A 21,101-nucleotide genomic window follows, 5' to 3' on the forward strand; every position below is an offset into this window, starting at 1 on the left:
TGCCGAGTCGACTGATTTCCAATTTTACCATATCGCCCATTTTGGCTGTCTGCCATTTTGAATTATGTCCTAAAAATGCTGTATTTTATGAACACATGAACGAATTGTTAAAAAACTCAATGGGTCATCACCACGATGCCCTGAAGGAGCCTCAGGAAGTTTTAAAACCACAGAATTTTTTCCCCCAAATGAGACATAGCCACCATGTGGTCCATACTTACAATGATAAGGCCTTTTGAGGCTATATGTCTGCAATTACATATTGACAACATATTGACACCCTGCTTTGACATATTGAAACCAAACTTTGCATGTGTCATTGTTCTCTTATTCTGATCAAACCACATCAATTGCGTAACTGTGCCACCTATTGGTCGAAAGTAATAAACCATTAAATCATTATTATTAACTGTATTTAGAATTGTACCTGTCACCTTAATAGGTCTTTAATGGCTCATTGTTGCAGTTGGTCTGACACTTCCAGCTATGCTGGCATGTTTAATCTTCTTCTTTAGCCTGACAAGCCAGACCCACATCAAGAAGTTTGGTCTGGAAACTCACCATAGACAGGGCTCAATCCGAGGGGCGGGATAAACGGTTGTCTTTCAAACTCCCTCTGCACGTGATAGGATAGCTCTACCACCAACCAGAGTAACGAAGGTGAAACAGAGCTTTTTGACAGATTAAACATTCGCTGTATCCGGTCGGCTAAACTCTGAACACATCTTCCCTTTTTAATGAATTCAGTGCCGTTCTTTGTTCTTTTCTCAGAGAAAAGCTCAACTCCAAGTCTTCCAGAATCGCAGTCAAAGCTGATTCGAAAGACCGCCGTTCGCCAGTTTCTGTGTTTACTAGAAGCACGCAAACGCAACTCGGCCGTCATCTTTATGGCCCCGCCCACCAACTCTATACACGATGTGATTGGCCCGCCCAGATTGCGAGGAATACAGCTCAGAAGGGTATTGAGAGTTCCTAGATGACACTTGCGGGCAGATTAAATTTGCTGCCGCTAGGGTGCGTCTAGATTTCTAGGCTACTTCTTCTTTGTACTTGGCCCCGATAATGGTTGCTGGCAGCTATATTTGACATTATTCCAGTATTTTTTTATGTTTATTTTATTTCAAGTAGAATGTTTTGTGTGTGTTTTTTTTTTTAATGTTTTAGTTTCTGTTTGAGTTTACTATAACAGCCCTGACTCGTCTTCCTTTGTTTTGGGCATTCATGCTGCATGACTATCTTAACACCAGTCATGGTCACCGGCTTTATCTTTGAAATGCTTAACAGTGACAGACATGATTCCTAAAATATGACTCAGATGTAACAGGAAAGATAAATTACTTCCACTAAACAAAGATTTCCCCTTGACCAAAATTCCTTTTGATGAGATACACTGAAATCAGGATAATGTACTGACTAAACAATGTATTTCTTTATATCCAGTATGTTTTGCTTATGGGTGAAGGAGTAGCTGTTGAGTGAAAAGTACCGTTCTTTTTTCTATCGTATCTTGCCAGCAGCAATGCCACAAACTTAAATCCTCAAATGATTTCCCAGCATTTAGAGGATCTAAAACAGTTGGTAAAAAAAAAAAGCTAAAAGCAACCTACTAAAAACGAAACAACTTTCAGTTGTGAAGGACAGATCTCATTCTGAAAGTCATCCTCAAGAACAAGAAACTTTTTTAGATGATATTTAATAATCAACCTTTGCTCTTTAGTGTAGGGTTGTGTGGTACACAGTAGGAAAAAAGTTAAGTGTAAGAAAATATCCATATTTAAAAAATTATAAAGTAAAGTTCCAGCTGATCACCTTCTGTGGAAAAAGTGTTTAAAGTGCCTTCCCACAATTCAAAATGCTTACACTACGTCTGACGAGCGTAATTGGTTGTGTAAGCATTTTGAACTGCTGAGGCACTTTCAACACTTTTTCCATAAATAGAATATGGAAGGCGATTGGCAGAAACTTTACTTCATAAAGTTTTAAATATAGATATTTTTTTCTTACATAAACATCAATTCCTGTCAGAAGGCCTTTATTAAACCCCCGGAGCTGTATGGATCATGTTATTTGATGGACAGATGCATTCTTTATGGACTTCAAAAACAGAGCAACAATCACTGCCATTATAAAGCTTGGATTAGCCAGGACTTATTTAATATCACTCCGATTTTATTAGTCTGAAAGTAGAATGTCATATACACCTAGGATGACTTGAAGGTGAGTTAATCATGGGCTAATTTTCATTTTTGGGTGAATTATCCCTTAATTACCAAGTGGAAACAGGCTTTCTCTCTCACCTGCTCGATTTGCAGGATATTGCATATAATATGGTTTATCCTGTAGTCTAGGAGTTAAGTGTGATTTAAGTAATAAATGTAAAACAATGTTATATTTTAGTTTGCTCAAATTTTGGTTCATCACTAATTACTAATAATTACCTTATTATTAATAGACCTCTGTTAGACAAATAAAAAAGGCAGCAAATAAAATTAGGATAAATAATAATAATAATAATAATAATAATAATAAAAATAATAATAATAATAATAATAATATTTTTTTTCCCACCTGAAGGGTTACGGCAAAAACAGAAAAAAGGAAACAATAAGCAACATGGATAAAAGTGCTAAAACAGTTAGTGAAAAACATTAAACAACCTTAATGCATCTATACTTGTAGTTGGATGATTGGATCATTTCTGATAGTGAAGAGAGGAGCATTCCTTAACTTGTGGGCTTTGTAAGTAAGGTGCTTTCCCCTATGGTCTTAAAGTGCCCCTATTATGCTATATTAAAGTTTCCTAATTTAGTTGTTTTTTTAGTTGTTGAAACAGGTTTAGATGCATCAAAGCTAAAAAAAAAAACTGTTTCATTTTCTCATAATACACATGGCACATCACCACAATGTTCAATGATTCTCAAACGACTAGATAGATGACTCAGTCTCTCTAAATCCCTCCTGAGCCTACTCTGCTCTGATTGGTCAGATGGCCCAGTCCGTTGTGATTGGTCTACCGCGTAGAGCACGTATTTTGGAAACAGATGCACATTACCATAACTGAACGCAAGCAGTCAAGTTCCGCCCACAGGTCATTTTCAAAATTCTATAATAGGGGCACTTTAAGTTTACATGAAGGCTGATGAAAAGAAAAAGTGTTAGCAGAACAGAGAGAACGTGGTGTATGGAGGTGTGGAGTATATGGATTATTGAGATCACAAAGATACACTGGTGCCATCCCATGTAATGCTTTTTATGTTAAATGTGAATTTTTAAATCAATTCTAGTGTGAATGGGAAGCCAGTGTAATTGAAAAGCACCTGTGTATCGGGAGAAGTATGTGTGAGCACACAAATTCCATACCTGTGAAGTGGGAAGTATGTTGGAATCGACGACCAAACAAAATATGATCAACATTAGAGTAGTACAAGCCAGCATTTTGGAGCAATTCAGTTTCAGGAAATTATGCACCATCCAAATTCTGATTTCTTCTAGATACTCACTCAAAAGAGCTAACGTGTAGCTGACATCAGGGCTAGTAAATTTGATGATGTAAATTTGAGTATCATCAGCATAGCAGTGATACCCATAGCCATACTTCCGATTAATCTGCCCAAGTGGGAGCATATATAAACTAAACAGAGTTGGGCCCAACACGGAACCTTGAGGAACTCCCTGCTGAGCTGGCACTGTATCGGTGTCATTATTCATACTCAAGTTTTTCCATTTCAGCCATTAAGTTAATGATCAGTATTTCCTTGCTCAGTTTATATTTTTGTATTCTGGAATATTTGTAGAATATTCCAATTTGGAAATGCAATTTGAATCATTTGATGGAAAAAAAATACAGTATATTTTAATTAGCCTACAAGTAAACATTCGACTTAAATGACACGACAAATGCATATTTACCTGCCTACCTACCATCTTTTTGCAAGGAGGAATGTGTTTAGGATGGATACTGACTGAGGTACAAGAATAAAAGCAAAATCTGGTATTGAGCCAACCCTACCTCAGAGCCGTGTTATCTTTATTGCAATCAAAACAAAACAAGGTGCTGATTTGGCCTAGACAGTGACGCATTTCCACCTCCACTAAGCCGGCTCGGCTAACAAACTCTCCTCCACTGAGCTTCCAGTCTTTGCAGCAACAGCTCAATATCAGACCAGGAAATATCACTGGAGAGGCTCGACAGTAATTATCTTCATTATTGTAACAGTTAAGCAGACACAACATTACTGTCATGCCCAAATGAGAGAAGGTGAGGCCGTGCCGGAAAAAAACCCATCCAAATTTCGACTCTGAAAGAATGCAGACGCACCACAAGGCAGATGAATATAGAATGTATAAATGAGGTATCTGTGTGATGCTACCTGACTGCAGTTTAATTCCTACTCGGATCCACACAAACTGAGCCAGGATGAGTTTTGGGCTGAGTCTAACTAAGCTGGGATAATGAGGTGTTTACAGCTCCACTGGGTGCATAATTTGTTTCTCAGAAAAGATGCTTTTGTTAATCTGCATCACTGCAGTCTCAATAGACTGAGAGAGGATAGCCAGTTAGCCAGTATTGTAATGAGTAGATATCAGTAAATACATGCAAAGTTAAAACCAATGCAATAGTCTATATTTCTTTCATATAAATGCTTTTATTTTTAACTTTCGATGCAACTAACCCTAAAATACGTGTCATGGTTTCCATAAAAATATTAAGCAACTATTTAATATAAAGCAACATTGATAATAAGAAATGTTTCTTAAGGCATCATATCATAATGATTTCTTAAGAATCATGTGATACTGTAGTAATGGCTGCTGAAAATTCACAAGAATTAATTACATTTGAAAATATATTCAAATTGAATTATATCCTAATTATATTTCACAATATCAGTGTTTTTACTGTATGTTTAAGTCTTGGTAAGCATAAGTGACTTCTATCAAAAACATTTTAAAAAATCTTACAGACCCCAAACTTGTCGCCTGATTAAAGGATACATGTCGGACGAAGCAACTCTACACCGTTAAGCCTAATTAATAATATAATTAAAGGGTTAGTTCACCCAAAAATGAAAATGATGTCATTAATGACTCACCCTAATGTTGTTCCACACCCGTAAGACCTCCGTTCATCTTCAGAACACAGTTTAAGATATTTTATATTTAGTCCGAGAGCTTTCTGTCCCTCCATTGAAAATGTATGTACAGTTTACTGTCCATGTCCAGAAAGGTAATAAAACATTATCAAAGTAGTCCATGTGACATCAGTGGGTTAGTTAGAATTTTACAAGCATCGAAAATACATTTTGGTCCAAAAATAACAAAAACTATATTTAGCATTGTCTTCTCTTCCGTGTTATCTGGTGTGTTAGAGCTTCGTTTATAGCCTGAGGGAGACGAACGCTGTAAACAAATCAGATCGCCAATGTCACATGATTTCAGCAGTTTGGCACGCGATCCGAATCATGAATAGATACGCTGATTCATAACCATTCGAAACTTTGTTTTGAATTCGGCCCATTACTAGAAGTTGTTATTTAGTTTTTTTGCGCACAAAAACTATTCTCGTCGCTATATATTATTGTACAATCACTGTAGTTAGATGGGCTTTGTAACGACATCTTTAGTGCTTTTTATGGGTCTTGAGAGAGGAAATGACATTGGTGTAAATGAAGGCCTGTCTGAGCCATCAAATTTAAAAAATATTTTTTTGTGTGTGTTCAAAAGATGAACGGAGGTCTTACAGGTGTCGAACGACATTAGGGTAAGTAATTAATGAGAGAATTTTCAATTTTGGGTGAACTAAGCCTTTAATACTTAATACTTCCTCTTTGGTCCATTTATAATGTTAGTAAGTTTGTTTAACTTAAATTAAGCCAAAAGTTATTTTCAGAAAAATCTTTAAAAAATAAACTTCAGTCACTTGTGCAGCGCTGTAGGTGCTACACCAAACTAAGAACAGCACAATGTTTGGTGGATTTTCCTATAAGAACATTCCACTTCCACCTTATTAACGCATCGCACTTAAATATATTCAGCTGTCTAACATAAAGTTTCAGTCAGAGTGTGTTTTTATACATCTCAAAGGTTTCCTCACGATATGACCCATAAATCAAATACAATTTTGCTCAATATTCTTCCTGATGTTCATACATATCTGCCAATTCTCATTATCCCTCAATTCATTATAGCCATGCAATTACTCTTCTCCATAATGAACAGTAGAGACACACCATCAATATGCTAATAAACTATCAATTAGAGTGCTGTGAATAAGTGAATCAGTGTTTAAATTATGTGAGGCTTGTAACACCTCAGAGAGTATCTGTGTTGATTGAGGAGAGAGCAGAAGACTCAAAGGTAGAATACATTTGCAACACCATTAATATCAAACAGGCTCTCATGGTGGTCTCCGGCCAGGCTCTGCATCAAAATGATGCAATCACACGGAGGGATCTGATTTACTTTGGCTCCTTGTTCTATTACTATTTCAAAGACTACATCACAGAAATTCTAGATGTGCAGCGAAGAAACATATATACATTTCTTTCCATAAAATCACTTCACAATCTTGATATCAGGTTGAGATCTCAGCATTAGCAAGACTCAGGTTTCTCACCTTGTCTTTGTTCTCACAGTGTCCATTGAGCTTCAATCGAAAGCAAATGTCTAAATAAAAGCTTCAAATGACAACAGGATTAAGGTGTAATGCGCTCCTTGTAATGAAGTGCAGGTTTCTTATTAGCGTCAACGTTGCTTCTCGCTGTTCGTGCCTTTTAGCTGGTAAATACGCCAGTTTTGCCATATTTCTTTTGATTCTTGCCAGTTTAGCTGGAATAAACTGGTCGAACAAATAGTGACTCGAATTTTAAAAACACATACATTTTTCATAAAACATAAATTTTCCAAACTAGAGGAGCTAAATGTTCACTCAAGCTCTACACATATACAAAAGTATAGTGAAACTTGAAAAAAATGACTTGAAATAGATTCAAATTACATTTATTTAAGTATCTAATTAGATCATTTGCAGCACAATTCAAACATGGGTATGTTTTGTGAGAAGCCCTCATCCTCAAAAACCATGAACAAAAGGCAATATACAAGAATATATAACCCAGACTACAATAAATAAATTCACTTGCAATTCACGCCAACCACAATGTGTGTGTGCTGCGAATTATTGTCTGTCAAGAGGGTGAAAGCATCACAATTCAAAAGATATTTAGAAACCAAACGTTTAAACTAGACATGAAGAAAAGTCAGTTTTTCCAGCACAGCACCACCCAAACATATGGCAATATTAATACATTTCGTTGTTTGATAATTAAGCACAGTTGTGTTTACTTTTATATTTCTGTCAGTGTGCTGGGTTTCCTCTTGATGTCTAATGTAAAATGGGGGTAGTACAGTCAAAGTCCTCTTACACAAGACAAAAAGAGCAATAGTGCCACCTTATGGTAATGAGCAGAATCTCTGTATATTTCAAAAGTTGTTCTCTTGCCCACTAGTGAAGGCTCAGAACAAAATCACACCTAATATCCTAATCTTTCAAATGTTTCAAACAGAGGTCAATCTCTTAATGTTGACCTTAGTTGACCCTATTTAGACAGCCAGTGTGAGTTCACTTAAATGCACTGTGTGTATTTTATGTTTGACCTAACACAAGCTTTATCCCACTAGATGTCAGTAAAGACCAATAATACCAAATATAATCTACCGGAAAATGAAACTACTAAAGAATCTACCATTCTTGACAATAACAGTTCTACTTCAGAGACAATGACATACTAAAAAAGCCCTCAGGCTTTAACACATACCTCTGGTTGAACATTCCTCTAAAGTTGTAATTGGCTCTGTAGTTGGGAATGGGTTTGGGGTCAAGGGGTCTGTAGATAGCTGGCTCCCCTCGCTTCATGGCCAAGCCATTCAACTCCACAGTAGGAGTGATGCTGCCTGCAAAAACCAAGGATCAGTGGATTTTTTTCAAATTGAACAAAATATAATATGAAAAATATAATAAAAATGTAAAAAAATAAAATAAAAAATTCACTCCTCCCCTCGTGGTGGGCTACTCTTATCTATGTTTCGGGCGAGGCGAGGCGCATCTGAATATATATATATTGCATACATCTCAATATATAATATATATCTCTATATATATCTATATATGGTGTCTGTGTGTGTGTGTGTGTGTGTGTGTGTGTGTGTGTGTGTGTGTGTGTGTGTGTGTGTGTGTGTGTGTGTGTGTGTGTGTGTGTGTGTGTGTGTGTGTGTGTGTGTGTGTGTGTGTGTGTGTGTGTGTGTGTGTCGCTGATTCTGTCAGATTCAGCAAGTCGTTTTCCATCGTGCTTTTGATCAGCGCAGTCTATGGAAAGCAGCTGCCCCCGACTGCGCTGATCAAAACCTCGATAGGAAACGACTTGCTGATGACACAGCTTAATGCTCATTGGTTTAAACCAGGGATCTTCAAACGTGGGTCCTCCAGAAGGTTCTAAGAGGTCCCCAGAAAATTGCAAAGATTAAAAAGACAAAGCAAAATAGGATAAAGTCTACCAAATAGTCGGCTCCATTTCTAAATGTGTCTCTCCATTCTTGCCGCATACAATTGTATGTTTAGTTTGTATCTTTCTAGTCTGTCCCTTTATCTTGCTCAATGGGCTTGTGAGCTGCTTACATACATTTATTGTGAAAGTTGCTTATACAAATCATTTTTATTTGAAAAATGTATTTCAGTTTTATACATCCAACATTAAGTATAGCCAATTTATTAAGTTTGGAAACAATATTTTTGTATTGTAATTTATCTAGTTGTTTAAATGTTTTTTTTTTCTCTCCATAAAAATAGATGGAATTTAGGATGGGGGTCCCTCATAAAAGATTTATCGTATTTCGGGGTCCATGCCATCATAAAGTGTGAAAACCCCTGCTTTAAACAACCAGGATGTATTGTTCTGTTTTAAAACTCTGATATCATGTTTTTCTGTGTATAAACTATTCCTAAATTCCTAAACTCTGTGACAATGCGATCTCTCCAACAAGTTATTTAATTGTTGTCATATAAAAAAATATTTCACATCAATAATTATTATATATAGTAATTATTAGTCATTTTAACTTTAATTATATACGTTATGTATATATATAAATAAAAATGACTGATAAACACGTCTTTCGATTGGTAATAAATAACAAAAACTTGTGTGTCTTGTTCATCATATTTATTTTCATATAAAAGCAACAGAACTTAAATTAAATCCCACACTATCTTCCTTTGACCTCACAGGTGTCTGATTCACAATAAGTAGAGAATGGTGAACTTGCCTTCTAAGAAGTGTCTTGCCTGCACTTTTTTCTCTCCGCCTCTCACTGCAGTGGGCTACTCTCATCTATATTTTAGGCGAGGCTGATTAGAAGCTTGTGACATACAAAAACGCACATCAACCCGATCACTTTATTTATCGTTCATGTAAACACTATGTTCGGATTCATCAATCGGAATGATTTCATTCAAATTAAAACAAGTATCCATATAAACATAGCTGGTGATCTGCAGTGTTTACATGTCACATTTTAGTACTGGTATGGCTCGCTTGAAGCCTCAACCGAGGTGGTATTAAAAAAAGTACCAGGTACTGTCTAAAGCGGAAAACCCCCCAAAAGTGAGCCGTACCATGCAGTGAAAAAAGTTCCATAGGTTGCTGCTGGAAGAGGTAATAGTGAGGCCAACAGGAGGTGCTTACCCTGTGGTCTGTGTGGGTTTTAACTCCCCAGTAAAGTTATGTGGACGCTATACTATCATCCGGGTGGATGCTGCACATTGGTGGTGGTTGTGGAGATTCCCCCCTTCCATATATAGAACTCTTTCGAATGTTTTACCTACAATGCTGCTGCTATGCTTTTTATTATGTACAGTAGGGGAGACCCCAAACAATCGAAGATTCGATGCATCGATATTCGACCACCGATCTCAGTCGAATCTTTGCGGGTGTTATGAAACGAAGATCATACCATTTTGGCAATACGGGGGTGCACAATATTTTAAAGACATGGCGCGGCGCTTAGCTCCGCATCGGGTGTTCAACCCCTTTAAGGGCGCTTCGCACAGGGCGCGAAGCTCAGCACCACGTCTTTAAAATTCGAACACATTTTTTTCAATGGGTGTATGCACACCGGTGGTGGCATTTGGTGCTTGTCCGCAACTCAGGAAGTTGTTTAAAATCCTGCCGTGCCACAGAGCTCCATTACAAGGTTTTATATAAAATTTATATTATATTTCCCTCAAATCGTTAACGTAACGTTACATACTGATTTCACCCTGTGCTACAAGATACACCCATCGTGCAACTCTTCTGTCAGAAGTCGATTCAAAATTGAGCTTGCGCATATATAATGTGTGTGTTCGGTGCATGTCCACTGTGAGAGACATAATCTAAATTTAAAAAATCCAGAAATCACAATGTATGATTTTTTTTAACTATTTATTTGTATGATACAGCTGCAAATACCCAAATAACCCAAATAAGGACTCATCCGGGCTAGGTTGCACGTAAGGGGGGGAAAAAGTAGCTTGCTTCCACTTAGGAGGAGTTGTGCACTTTTTATTTTAATATCTCCTTTCATACTATTTTCTACTTAAAACTATTATTTCGAATTATAATATTGACCCAGTGTTTGTATGTGAACGCTGTTTTACGTGATTTTTACCACAGGGGTGAAGCACAAAGTTTTGGAAATAAATTTGCAGATGTTACATAGCAGCCATGAAACAATCAGAGAGTGAGGCTGAGCCCAATTTAAGATTTACCAACTTTTTAATTCTGTTTTGCGATCTGGTCATCCGATATTCCGATTTCCGTGAATTTTAACAATAGGCCTAACGTTAGTCCATTTTATCTCACGGGACCTCTCGTTTCTTTTCCCAAATCTTCACTCGCGTCACACTCATATTCGCAGGGAATTATAAACGTTTCTTTCTTTCGTTTGCTTAAGTCTATTCTATACCCATTCACATCGTTTACTGTGGTAAAGTAGAAAAACACTGTAGGACGAAATTATATTTGTGCTTGTTATTAGACTTGAGGCATGTCAAGTTTATTTGAATAGGACAGTTCACACGCAGCGATTTTACTTTCGTTTTCTCTAGCAGTGCATAATCAAACATAGCCTAAATGTCTTGACCCTGTGGAAGATAAAATTCACTCTGTAGACATTTTACAACAAGTTTTGTTTTGCAACATCAGGAGAAAACATGAAGACGAAGATATTCGAGACAGTGTCTATCCAGCTCGTGTCAAACATTCATCTCAAAGCACAGAGCGAAATGACGCATCTGTGCGGGACAATAGGTTAAAACAAATATTTTTTTTAAACAAATATTTAACTTTATTTTATTCTTAAGATTACCACTATTTACTTATAATCATTTAGATGTTTTACAGGCTTTCACTGACAGAAAATAAACATGCATGCTTATGAAATGGATGTTTGAGCATTTATTTAATGTAGTCTATATATATCTTGAATGATACTACAGTATTTAAAATAGCATATATGCATTAGTTATACTCTCAATTTAATTTACAGAGCAAACTATAGAAAAAGATTAGTGTGTGTCTTGTTGTGAGTGTGACACACACTAATCTTTTTTTTTTAATATATCACAGGTTTAAAAGCAGTTTGTCGCTGAACCGCGGGAATTTCTTGCTTTTCAACCGCGGTAAGAAAAAATCCATACCGTCCCAGCCCTAGTTTGCACACACTGCAGGAGGGATTTTGGCCTACTCCTCCACACAGATCTTCTTTAGATCAGTCAGGTTTCTGGCCTGTGGCTGAGAAACACAGAGTTTGAGCTCCCTCCAAAGATTCTCTATTGGGTTTAGGTCTTGAGACTGGCTAGGCCACGCCAGAACCTTGATATGCTTCTTACAGAGACATTCCTTGGTTATCCTGGCTGTGTGCCTTGGGTCATTGTCATGTTGGAAGACCCAGCCTCGACCCATCTTCAATGCTCTGAGGGAAAGAGGTTGTTCCCCAAAATGTTGCAATACATTGCCCCGGTCATCCTCTCCTTAATACAGTGCAGTCACCCTGTCCCATGTGCAGAAAAACACCCCAAAGCATGATGCTACCACCCCCATGCTTCACAGTAGGGATGGTGTTCTTGGGATGGTACTCATCATTCTTCTTCCTCCAAACATGTTTAGTGGAATTATGACCAAAAAGTTCTATTTTGGTCTCATCTGACCACATGACTTTCTCCCATGACTCCTCTGGATCATCCAAATGGTCACGGGCAAACTTAAGACGGGCCTGTACATGTGCTGGTTCAGGCACCTTCCGTGCCATGCATGATTCCAAACCATGACGTCTTAGTGTATTACCAACAGTAACCTTGGAAACAGTGGTCCCAGCTCTTTTCAGGTCATTGACCAGCTCCTCCCGTGTAGTTCTGGGCTGATGTCTCACATTTCTTAGGATCACTGAGACCCCACGAGGTGAGATCTTGCATGGAGCCCCAGTCCGAGGGAGATTGACAGCCATGTTTAGCTTCTTCCATTTTCTAATGATTGCTCCAACAGTGAACCTTTTTTCACCATGCTGCTTGGCAATTTCCCAGTATCCCTTTCCAGCCTTGTGGAGATGTACAATTTTGTCTCTAGTGTCTTTGGACAGCTCTTTGGTCTTGGCCATGTTAGTAGTTGGATTTTAACTGATTGTATGGGGTGGACATGTGTCTTTATGCAGCTAATGACCTCAAACAGGTGCAATCTAATTTAGGATAATAAATGGAGTGGAGGTGGATATTTTAAAGGCAGACTAACAGGTCTTTGAGGGTCAAAATTCTCGCTGATATACAGGTGTTCAAATATTATTTGCAGCTGTATCATACAAATAAATAGTTAAAAAATAATATACTGTGATTTCTGGATGTTTTTTTTTTAGATTATGTCTCTCCCAGGGGACATGCACCTATAATGACAATTTCAAACCCCTCCATGATTTCCAAGTGGGAGAACTTGCAAAATAGCAGGGGGTTCAAATACTTATTTTCCTCACTGTAGATGACTAATTTATCATTCGACCATAGAGAGATTCGACAATTCTGATTCGAATGTGTAAATCATTAGTAGGGGACACCCCTAATGTACAATTATAATGTCCCTGAGAGATGTTGGTACCTGGATTGCTGTTGCTGTCGGCTTTAGGGGAGCGGGGAGGGGGTCGGGGGAGACTGCTCTCTGTCAGGGCCATAGTAGCTGTGGAGTGCTGGGCCTTTTTGATGCTGCTGCCTTCTGACTCCCATACCTGGTTCCCCAAGCACAGCTGCACCGTGAAGATCTGCACACACAATCCAGCAGAATATAACACAATATAACTCAAATCAGTATTATTGTCCGTGTATTTATTTATTGAGCTAAATAGCCACGTCAGCAAGTCATTGTCACAAAATAACAGCTTTCAAAATTATGCAAGATACTGATAATGACTGCACGTTATCCCATACTTGCTAAGCATTTTTTACAGATTTGGGCTCTTTGCTAGACTGGGTAAACCCAGCCTGATCTGCTGCAGATTTGATTTTGCTCTGCAACTCAGTCTGGAAACCTGTACATTAATTTCTACTGCTTCTGTTACACTTTTGCAGGAACCAATCACAGACTGGCTTATCCACCTGGCCAGCTATTGGCGGGTTTAACACGATGACAGATAGAGAAATTATGGGTTGTTGCCCATTAATCACGCCTCTTGTGGTCTGATTGGTTGAAGGACTATCCAATTGCATATAAATGAATGACTCTGCTTGTGCAGTAGAAAATACACAGCAGAGTCCCCAGAACAATGTTCAATCTTAAATTGAGCTTGGTCTGGTGATAGCCAGACAAGCTCTTGGCAGCAATATACCTAACTTTTGCAAGATGATCCAAAGGGATCACATGAGTGAATGTCTTTATTGACATGTTTTGAGTTCTTTCAAGACAGTACAATGTTTTCTGGTTAAATATTTGTATTAGGTTTAATTAATTACATACAGGGCCCTATCATACACCCAGTGCAATGCGATGCCAGGCATGACGCAATTATTTTTGGCTAATTTCAGCCAGACGCAGTTATCATTTTCACGTCCAGCGCCACGTTGTTTAAAGGGATAGTTCACCCAAAAATGAAAATTTGATGTTTATCTGCTTACCCCCAGGGCATCCAAAATGACGGAGTGTTTGTTTTTTCAGTATAATACAAATGAAGATTTTTAACTCTAAAATGCCAAAGGCCCTAAAATGTCCTAATTAAATTAATATGTATTACATTTAATGGTAACGCTTTACAACAAGATTTTATTTGTTACATTAGTGCATTAGCTAACATGAACTAACAAAGAGCAATATATTTTAATTCATTTATGGCCCCACTTTATATTAGGTGGCCTTAACTACTATGTATTTACACCAAAAAAATAAGTACAATGTATTTACTGTGTTCATATTGTATTGAAGAACACTTCTGCTGATATTGAGATGGGATAGGTAAGTTCAAGGGTAGGGTTAGGTGTAAGGGAAGTGTCATAAATGTTTTAAAATTAAAATAAATGAATAACAGATGTAATTACATGCAGGTAATTTTTCTAATGCAAATAATACAATGTAAAAACGTATGTACACAACAAGTGCAATATATAAAATGATTAATTTAAATGTTAGTGCAAAGTAAGGCCACCTAATATAAAGTGGGTCTGAATCTATTCATCTTTGATAATGGTTCACAGTGCATTAACTAATGTTAACAAATACAACTTTAAATTTTACATGTTTAACTATAGTTAACAATAAGATTAATACATGCTGTAGATGTATTGTTCTTTGTCAGTTCACGTTAAAGGTCCCGTTCTTCGCGATTCCATCTTTCAAACTTTAGTTAGTGTGTAATGTTGCTGTTAGAGCATAAATAATACCTGTAAAATTATAAAGCTCAAAGTTCAAAGCCAAGCGAGATATTTTATTTAACAGAAGTTCCCTTTCAAAGCCTACAGCGAACGGCCGGTGGACTACACCCCTGCACTTCCTTCAGGAATGACGTCACTAGAACCGCTTGTTGACTAACCCTCCGCCCACAAGAACACGCAAAATAGGGGGCGTGGTCTTGTTGCTCTCCCACGTGGAGAAGAGTGCGCATTCAGTGCTTGCATCTCTCCGTTATGGTAAGAGGCGGGACCTTTCCGGGCAAAGTGCGCTAAGCTGCTGTCCAATCACAACACGGGAAGCGCTGGCCCAATCAGAACTCGTTACGTATTTCTGAAGGACAGAATTCATAGAACAAGGAAATCATCAGGCCGTTTTTAGGACAGAGAAGACCGCGGTGCACATATAAGTAAATTGTGTGAAAAATACTGTTTGTCTCACGCGAAACATGAACTCATGTTATATTGCACACTGTAAACATAATCAAAGCTTTTAGTTACCATATTATGAAGTTATTAATATGACATTTTCTTTAATTCAAGTCAATATGATTTTGATCATTAAATATGATACAGGGTAAATATGAAAGTTATAAAGTGTTAGTTATAAAGTGTTAAATAAAAGCAAGAAAGATAAGTCCAATCACAATTGATTATTCAAATGATATCAATGCTTTCACTACATGGTGAACAATCTATAAATATTCATTGCTGCATTGCGATTGTTTTTCCTTTGGGATGTGCAAATCTAATTAACATATGACATTATTTAAACTAAAAAGTTTCATTTGTTCAAGTGAGCTAATTTTTCATTAGTTTAATTCGATACGTTTCATCATTAAACAGGATAGCCATTAGCACAGTTCCTTATTAAAGTATCATGAAACCCCCCTGTTTAAGCACTGGTCGTTTTAGAAATATAACTATGACAACAAACTCACAAAAATCGAATTATTAGAGACTACTAACAACTATTATTAACAACTATTATATACATTTTTATAAATTATATAATATTATTGTAATAATATTGGCAAATCAGCATTATAACTTTGCAGCGCTATATGGTCTATATGAAAAATTAGGAAGAAGGTCTATAAAGGTCGATAAACCACTTCAGTAAAGGATCCACCTGTGTATCCTTGCTCACGACTCCTCAGGAAGCTTCCTCACTCCTCCATCCTCGCCTCCTCACAGTGCAATTAGAGAATCGAGATCTCCTACAAGATGGCTGAGCTCCATCCGTTTTCATAGGATGGAGGACGGAGGAACGAGGAAACGAGGAAGGATATTGAGAAGCACCCACCATGTAGAGAGTTTCATGGAATGGGTTTCCATGGCCTAGCAGCTGCATCCAAGCCTTACATCGCCAAGTGCAATGCAAAGCATCAAATGCAGTGATGTAAAGCACGGCGCTACTGGACTCGTATTCTCTGGAGTGATGAATCACTTTTTTTGAATACATTTATATACATAAGTATCTAGCTACTTAAGTTCTCATTGGATACTTTTTTACTCTTACTCGTGTAACTTTTAAAATTATTACTTTCACTTTAAATAAATATTTCTATAAAACTTCTACTTTTACTTGAGTACAGGTTTTTGGATACTCTACCTACCTCTGCTGACCGCATCGTGGAGGGAAATGCAATACCACTTTTACCTTTATAATAAACATAATGAGTGCTATTGATGCTTTCATTGATGTGCAACCTGTACAAAAACATGTGTTTTAGGGTTTAATGACCCTTTATGAGTACCTTAGCATGTGCAGGGCCTTTCTCATTCAGCAGCTTGTATTGAGGTTGAATCCTGTTAAAACGGGCTAACTCATTCACCAAACACATGGGAGTTTTCTCTTTAGGGTTTGCCATGTTTTCTTGAGGAGGGCCTGTTAGAAAGACACCCATGCAAGAATGAACAAACGCATGTCAAGTTTTATCACAGTATTTTATATATAGTTCCAAAAAAGCTACACTAATACCACTATAAACATCCTGAACTAAACCAAAAACTTTAGATATACAAAGGCTGTGTATACTGCGCTAAACTAATTTCTGTCAAAAGTTTGGAAACTGGAAAATAATTTATTCCTGTTGTGCAAAGCTGAATTTCCAGCATCATTACTCTAGTCTTCAGTTCAGTGTCACATGATCCTTCAGAAATCATTGTGATGAGTTGATGCTCATAAAACATGTATTACTATTATTATTAAAGTTGAAAAAACTGTTTATGGAAACACTGATACCATATAAACATTTGTGGTAAGATTAAAAAAAGAGAGAAAATAAATGTCATCGAGGATGCATTAAATATATGACAAGTGACAGGGAAGACATTTATAATGTTATAAAAGAATTCTATTTAATAAATGCTTTTATACATTTAATAAATACAATTTATATATTGCGGTTCCTTGAACTTTCAATTAATCAAAGGATCCTAAAAAGAAAATATCACCATCATAACAAAAATTACAAGCAGCACCACTGTTAAGTGTTTCTTAAGCACAAAATCAACATATTAGAATGATTTCTGAAGGATCATGTGACACTGAAGACTAAAGTAATGATGCTGAAAATTCAGCTTTGCCATCAAAGGAATAAAATTGCATTTTGAAATATATTCAAATATAAAACAGGTCTTTCAATTTGTAATAACATTTCACAATATTACTGCTTTTACTGTACTGTTTCCAAACTAGTCTACATTGACTAAACTGGCAAAATGCATCAGATCTGTGCATCCTGGTACCTGGTGGGCTGGCTGGTACAGTGGAGTCCACAAAGCCAGTGGCAGGGCTGGGGCAGGTGGGCGTTGTGGCTGGCACTGTGCCATTGATGGTGGGCTGCAGACCCAGAGCTCCTGGGCTGGGCATGGCCACAGCGGGCACCACAGCGGTCAGGCCAGGTCCAGACAAGGGGGCTGAGGTCTGCACTTTCACTTGAGCCATGCTCTATCGCTGATAATAACAACATAATTTGACATGAAAAAAATCTCTCAACATCAACTATATATTCTGTAGTATTGTAGGTTATAAGAGAAATGCCCATTCAAGTCCATTATAGGACAGATGTAGCCTAGGCCATGAGATAATTTCAATCTGGATAAGCCAAATGCGCTATTTTTTAAAACAGACAAGGCTGTAACTTTTTTAGCTCAAAGTTAACTCTGTCTGACAGTCACTCATATATTATATATGCAAGCAACACAAAAGAAACATCACCACTCTGGTGACCTAAAGTGTATCGGATACCAACAGGCAAATTAAATATAGCTAAATATTACATGAAACACTTGATAAATTAAAGCTAAATAAAAAATTATAAAAGTTACATGACAAATTTACTAAAGGGTGACTTCCTCCAAAAAAATGGAAATTCTGTCACCCTCATGTCAGGACATCATTCATCTTCAGAACACAAATTCAGAACACACAATATTTTTTTTAATGAAATCTGAGGGATTTCTGTACCCTCCATAAGCAGCTGTACAAATGATATTTTGATGTTGAGATTGTAAAACTAATCCATATGAATTAAATGATTTAGTCAAAATTTTCTGAAGAGAAACGACCACTTTATATGAGGAACAGATTGAATTTATTCACTTTTATTCATATGTAAGCATTCATCAACGGTGGTAAACGGAAGCTTAAGCATGTTTGCTTGACGTCCGAGAACCAATGAGGTTCATTCTTGTGTCACGCAGCTCGTTTGAGCTTCAGAAAAAATCCAATGAGGTTTATTCTCGTGTTACACAACACGTTTGAGCTTCCGCAAGAACCAATGAGGTTTGTTCTTGCGCATCAAGCAGGTTCGGTTGATCAATGTTTAAATGTGAATAAAAGCCTACATTAAATCTGTTCACCATATAAAGCGATTGAGTCTCTAACAGAAATTTTGGACTAAACCGCTCAATTCACATGGATTAGTTTTATGATCTCTTTATTAACTTTTTGAAGCGCCAAAATGGGTCAGAGAACTCTCAGATTTCATCAAAAAGATCTTCATTTGTGTTTTGAAGATGAACAAAGTCTTACAGGTTTGGAACGACTTGAGGGTCAGTAAATTATGAAATAATTTTCATTTTGAGTGAACTAAACCCTTTTAAGGTAGGGGTTTTCAAACTGGGGTCCAGGAACCTCCAGAAGGTTCTAAGTGGTCCCCAGAAAATTTCAGAGAATAAAAAGACAAAGCAAAAATGAATCTACAACATTTCTAAATGTTGAATTCTCCTTTCTTGCCATATACATACTTTCCAGAATTGTATATGTATGCTTGTATCTAGTAGTGAGTTTTTCTCACTATAGTCCCCTTTCATCTCGTTCACTGGGGTTGTCAATATTCTGAATGCAGTATGTAAGCTGCTTACATACATTTATTGTGAAAGTTGGTTATATAAATAATTTTTAATTGAAAAAGAAAATGTTCTTAATAACATCATCTTTTGTGGTCAGCAGAAAGAAATTCATACAGGTTTCGAACAACTTTATGTAAATGATGATACTTTTTATTTTATCTCTTTAAACTAACTTTAAAATGCCAAATAAAATTATGAAAATAAAGGCCTATTAAAAAAAATATTAGCATATAATAGCCTAATAAAATAACACTGCTGTATTTGGGATGAATGTGATCGACTATCAGCTCCAGAAACAATGGTGAATGAAAATAGTAATAACGAAAATTCTAGCCATTTCAGATAGGAAAACATACATTTACCACATATCAATGACTTTCACAATAATCTTTAATTTTGTATTATTTCCATGTGCTTTTCCGGACCTGGAAATCACCCCTTTAGAATACCTGTATATTTCCATAATATACTATCCACACTACAATAACATCAAATGCTCACACTGAATGACATCCATCCCTAAACAAACAAACCCAGCGTGACAAATGACGGACTGGAAGTAAGTCAGCATCAAGACAGTGGAGTGACATTTGACCACTACGATCCATCCCGGACATTATTAGTGCAGAAGATCAGAAGACAGCTTTCTTTGTAAACCTGACTCTCAAAAGTGAGGTCACTCTCTTCCCAGTTGTCTGACTATAGAGGGTATCATTTTCAAAGGTCTGTTATGATTAAAGACACGATGCTAGGATGTGTTATATTCCCTTATACAGTAACATAAACTAGGTTATGGCTGTCTCAAACCCTAATCTGGGTTTGGAAACACAACCTTCCCTTCCAGCACACAGGCCACCGGTCTGAACTCAGCTGGGAATGTGCAGACATCATGGCTGAACGACTAAATACCCCTCACATCTCATCGATGAACACTGTTTGAGCGGCCGCTAAACGACCAAACGACAGAGAGCAGTTTCAAGAACAATTCTGAATTCATCGCTTCTTCAAATCATAACGCATTTAATAATAATAGTTTACCTTCGTCCAGGGCCAGACCCCAGTTACACCTCCAACATTGGCAAACACTAAAGAGAACTGATGGTACCAAGACCGAACCAACATTTGAGCGACACGTTTTCCCCAAAAAATAGTCTAATATGACGACGGCACAACACTGCTTTGTGAATAGTATGTGTTTAAGTTTATAATTAGCATAGTTTTGGTCAATTTTGTAATTAGTTATTTGAGGACAGCGAAAAGAGTGCACCCCTCCCCTGTCGCACAGATGGAACAGTCCGGCTTCCTGATAGCGTCTGTGGATGAATTCATGCTCTGTAACATTTAAATACCACACTACATGACTTTTTAAAACGTGTTTAACACGCTGTGGTGTTCTGTTACACATATCATTCAATGCATGTTAAATATAATATGCAATGAATGTAATTAATAAAATTATTACATTTATTCTTATTACTATTATTACTTTATAAACAGGTTCAAATATAAGAATTACGACTGTATAGGCCTATGTGTATAGGGTTGTGTGTGTGTGTCTTATGCTCACCAAGGCTGCATTTATTTAATCAACAACAAAAAAAACAGTAAGATTGTGAAATATTACAGTTTAAAATAGGCTACTTACATTTAAAATGTAGTCCTGTGATGACAAATCAGAATGTTCATTTATTTGTTGCTTAAGAAACCAATGTTTTAATACCATTATCAATGTTGAAAACATTTTTTACTGCTAAACATTTTTATTTAACCACTGATAACATTTAAC

At 36.9% G+C, this 21,101-nt stretch overlaps 1 protein-coding gene across 2 annotated transcripts in view; it reads right to left on the reverse strand.

Moving 5' to 3' along the window:
• stau2 (staufen double-stranded RNA binding protein 2) overlaps positions 1 to 20,505 on the reverse strand; it is a 149,926-nt gene extending 129,421 nt beyond the window's left edge. For both annotated transcript variants that reach the window (XM_067434823.1, XM_067434822.1), the window contains exons 1-5: positions 20,354 to 20,505; positions 17,708 to 17,915; positions 16,714 to 16,844; positions 13,179 to 13,338; positions 7,818 to 7,953 (exon numbers count right to left, since the gene is read on the reverse strand). In XM_067434823.1, coding sequence (XP_067290924.1) covers positions 7,818 to 7,953; positions 13,179 to 13,338; positions 16,714 to 16,844; positions 17,708 to 17,906 — 626 coding nt within the window. In that variant the 5' untranslated portion in view covers positions 17,907 to 17,915; positions 20,354 to 20,505. The remainder of the gene's footprint in view (positions 1 to 7,817; positions 7,954 to 13,178; positions 13,339 to 16,713; positions 16,845 to 17,707; positions 17,916 to 20,353) is intronic.
• Between the last annotated feature and the right edge of the window lie 596 nt (positions 20,506 to 21,101).

The sequence above is a fragment of the Pseudorasbora parva genome, chromosome 24 (assembly GCF_024679245.1).
Source record: "Pseudorasbora parva isolate DD20220531a chromosome 24, ASM2467924v1, whole genome shotgun sequence".
NCBI classification, from domain to species: domain Eukaryota; kingdom Metazoa; phylum Chordata; class Actinopteri; order Cypriniformes; family Gobionidae; genus Pseudorasbora; species Pseudorasbora parva.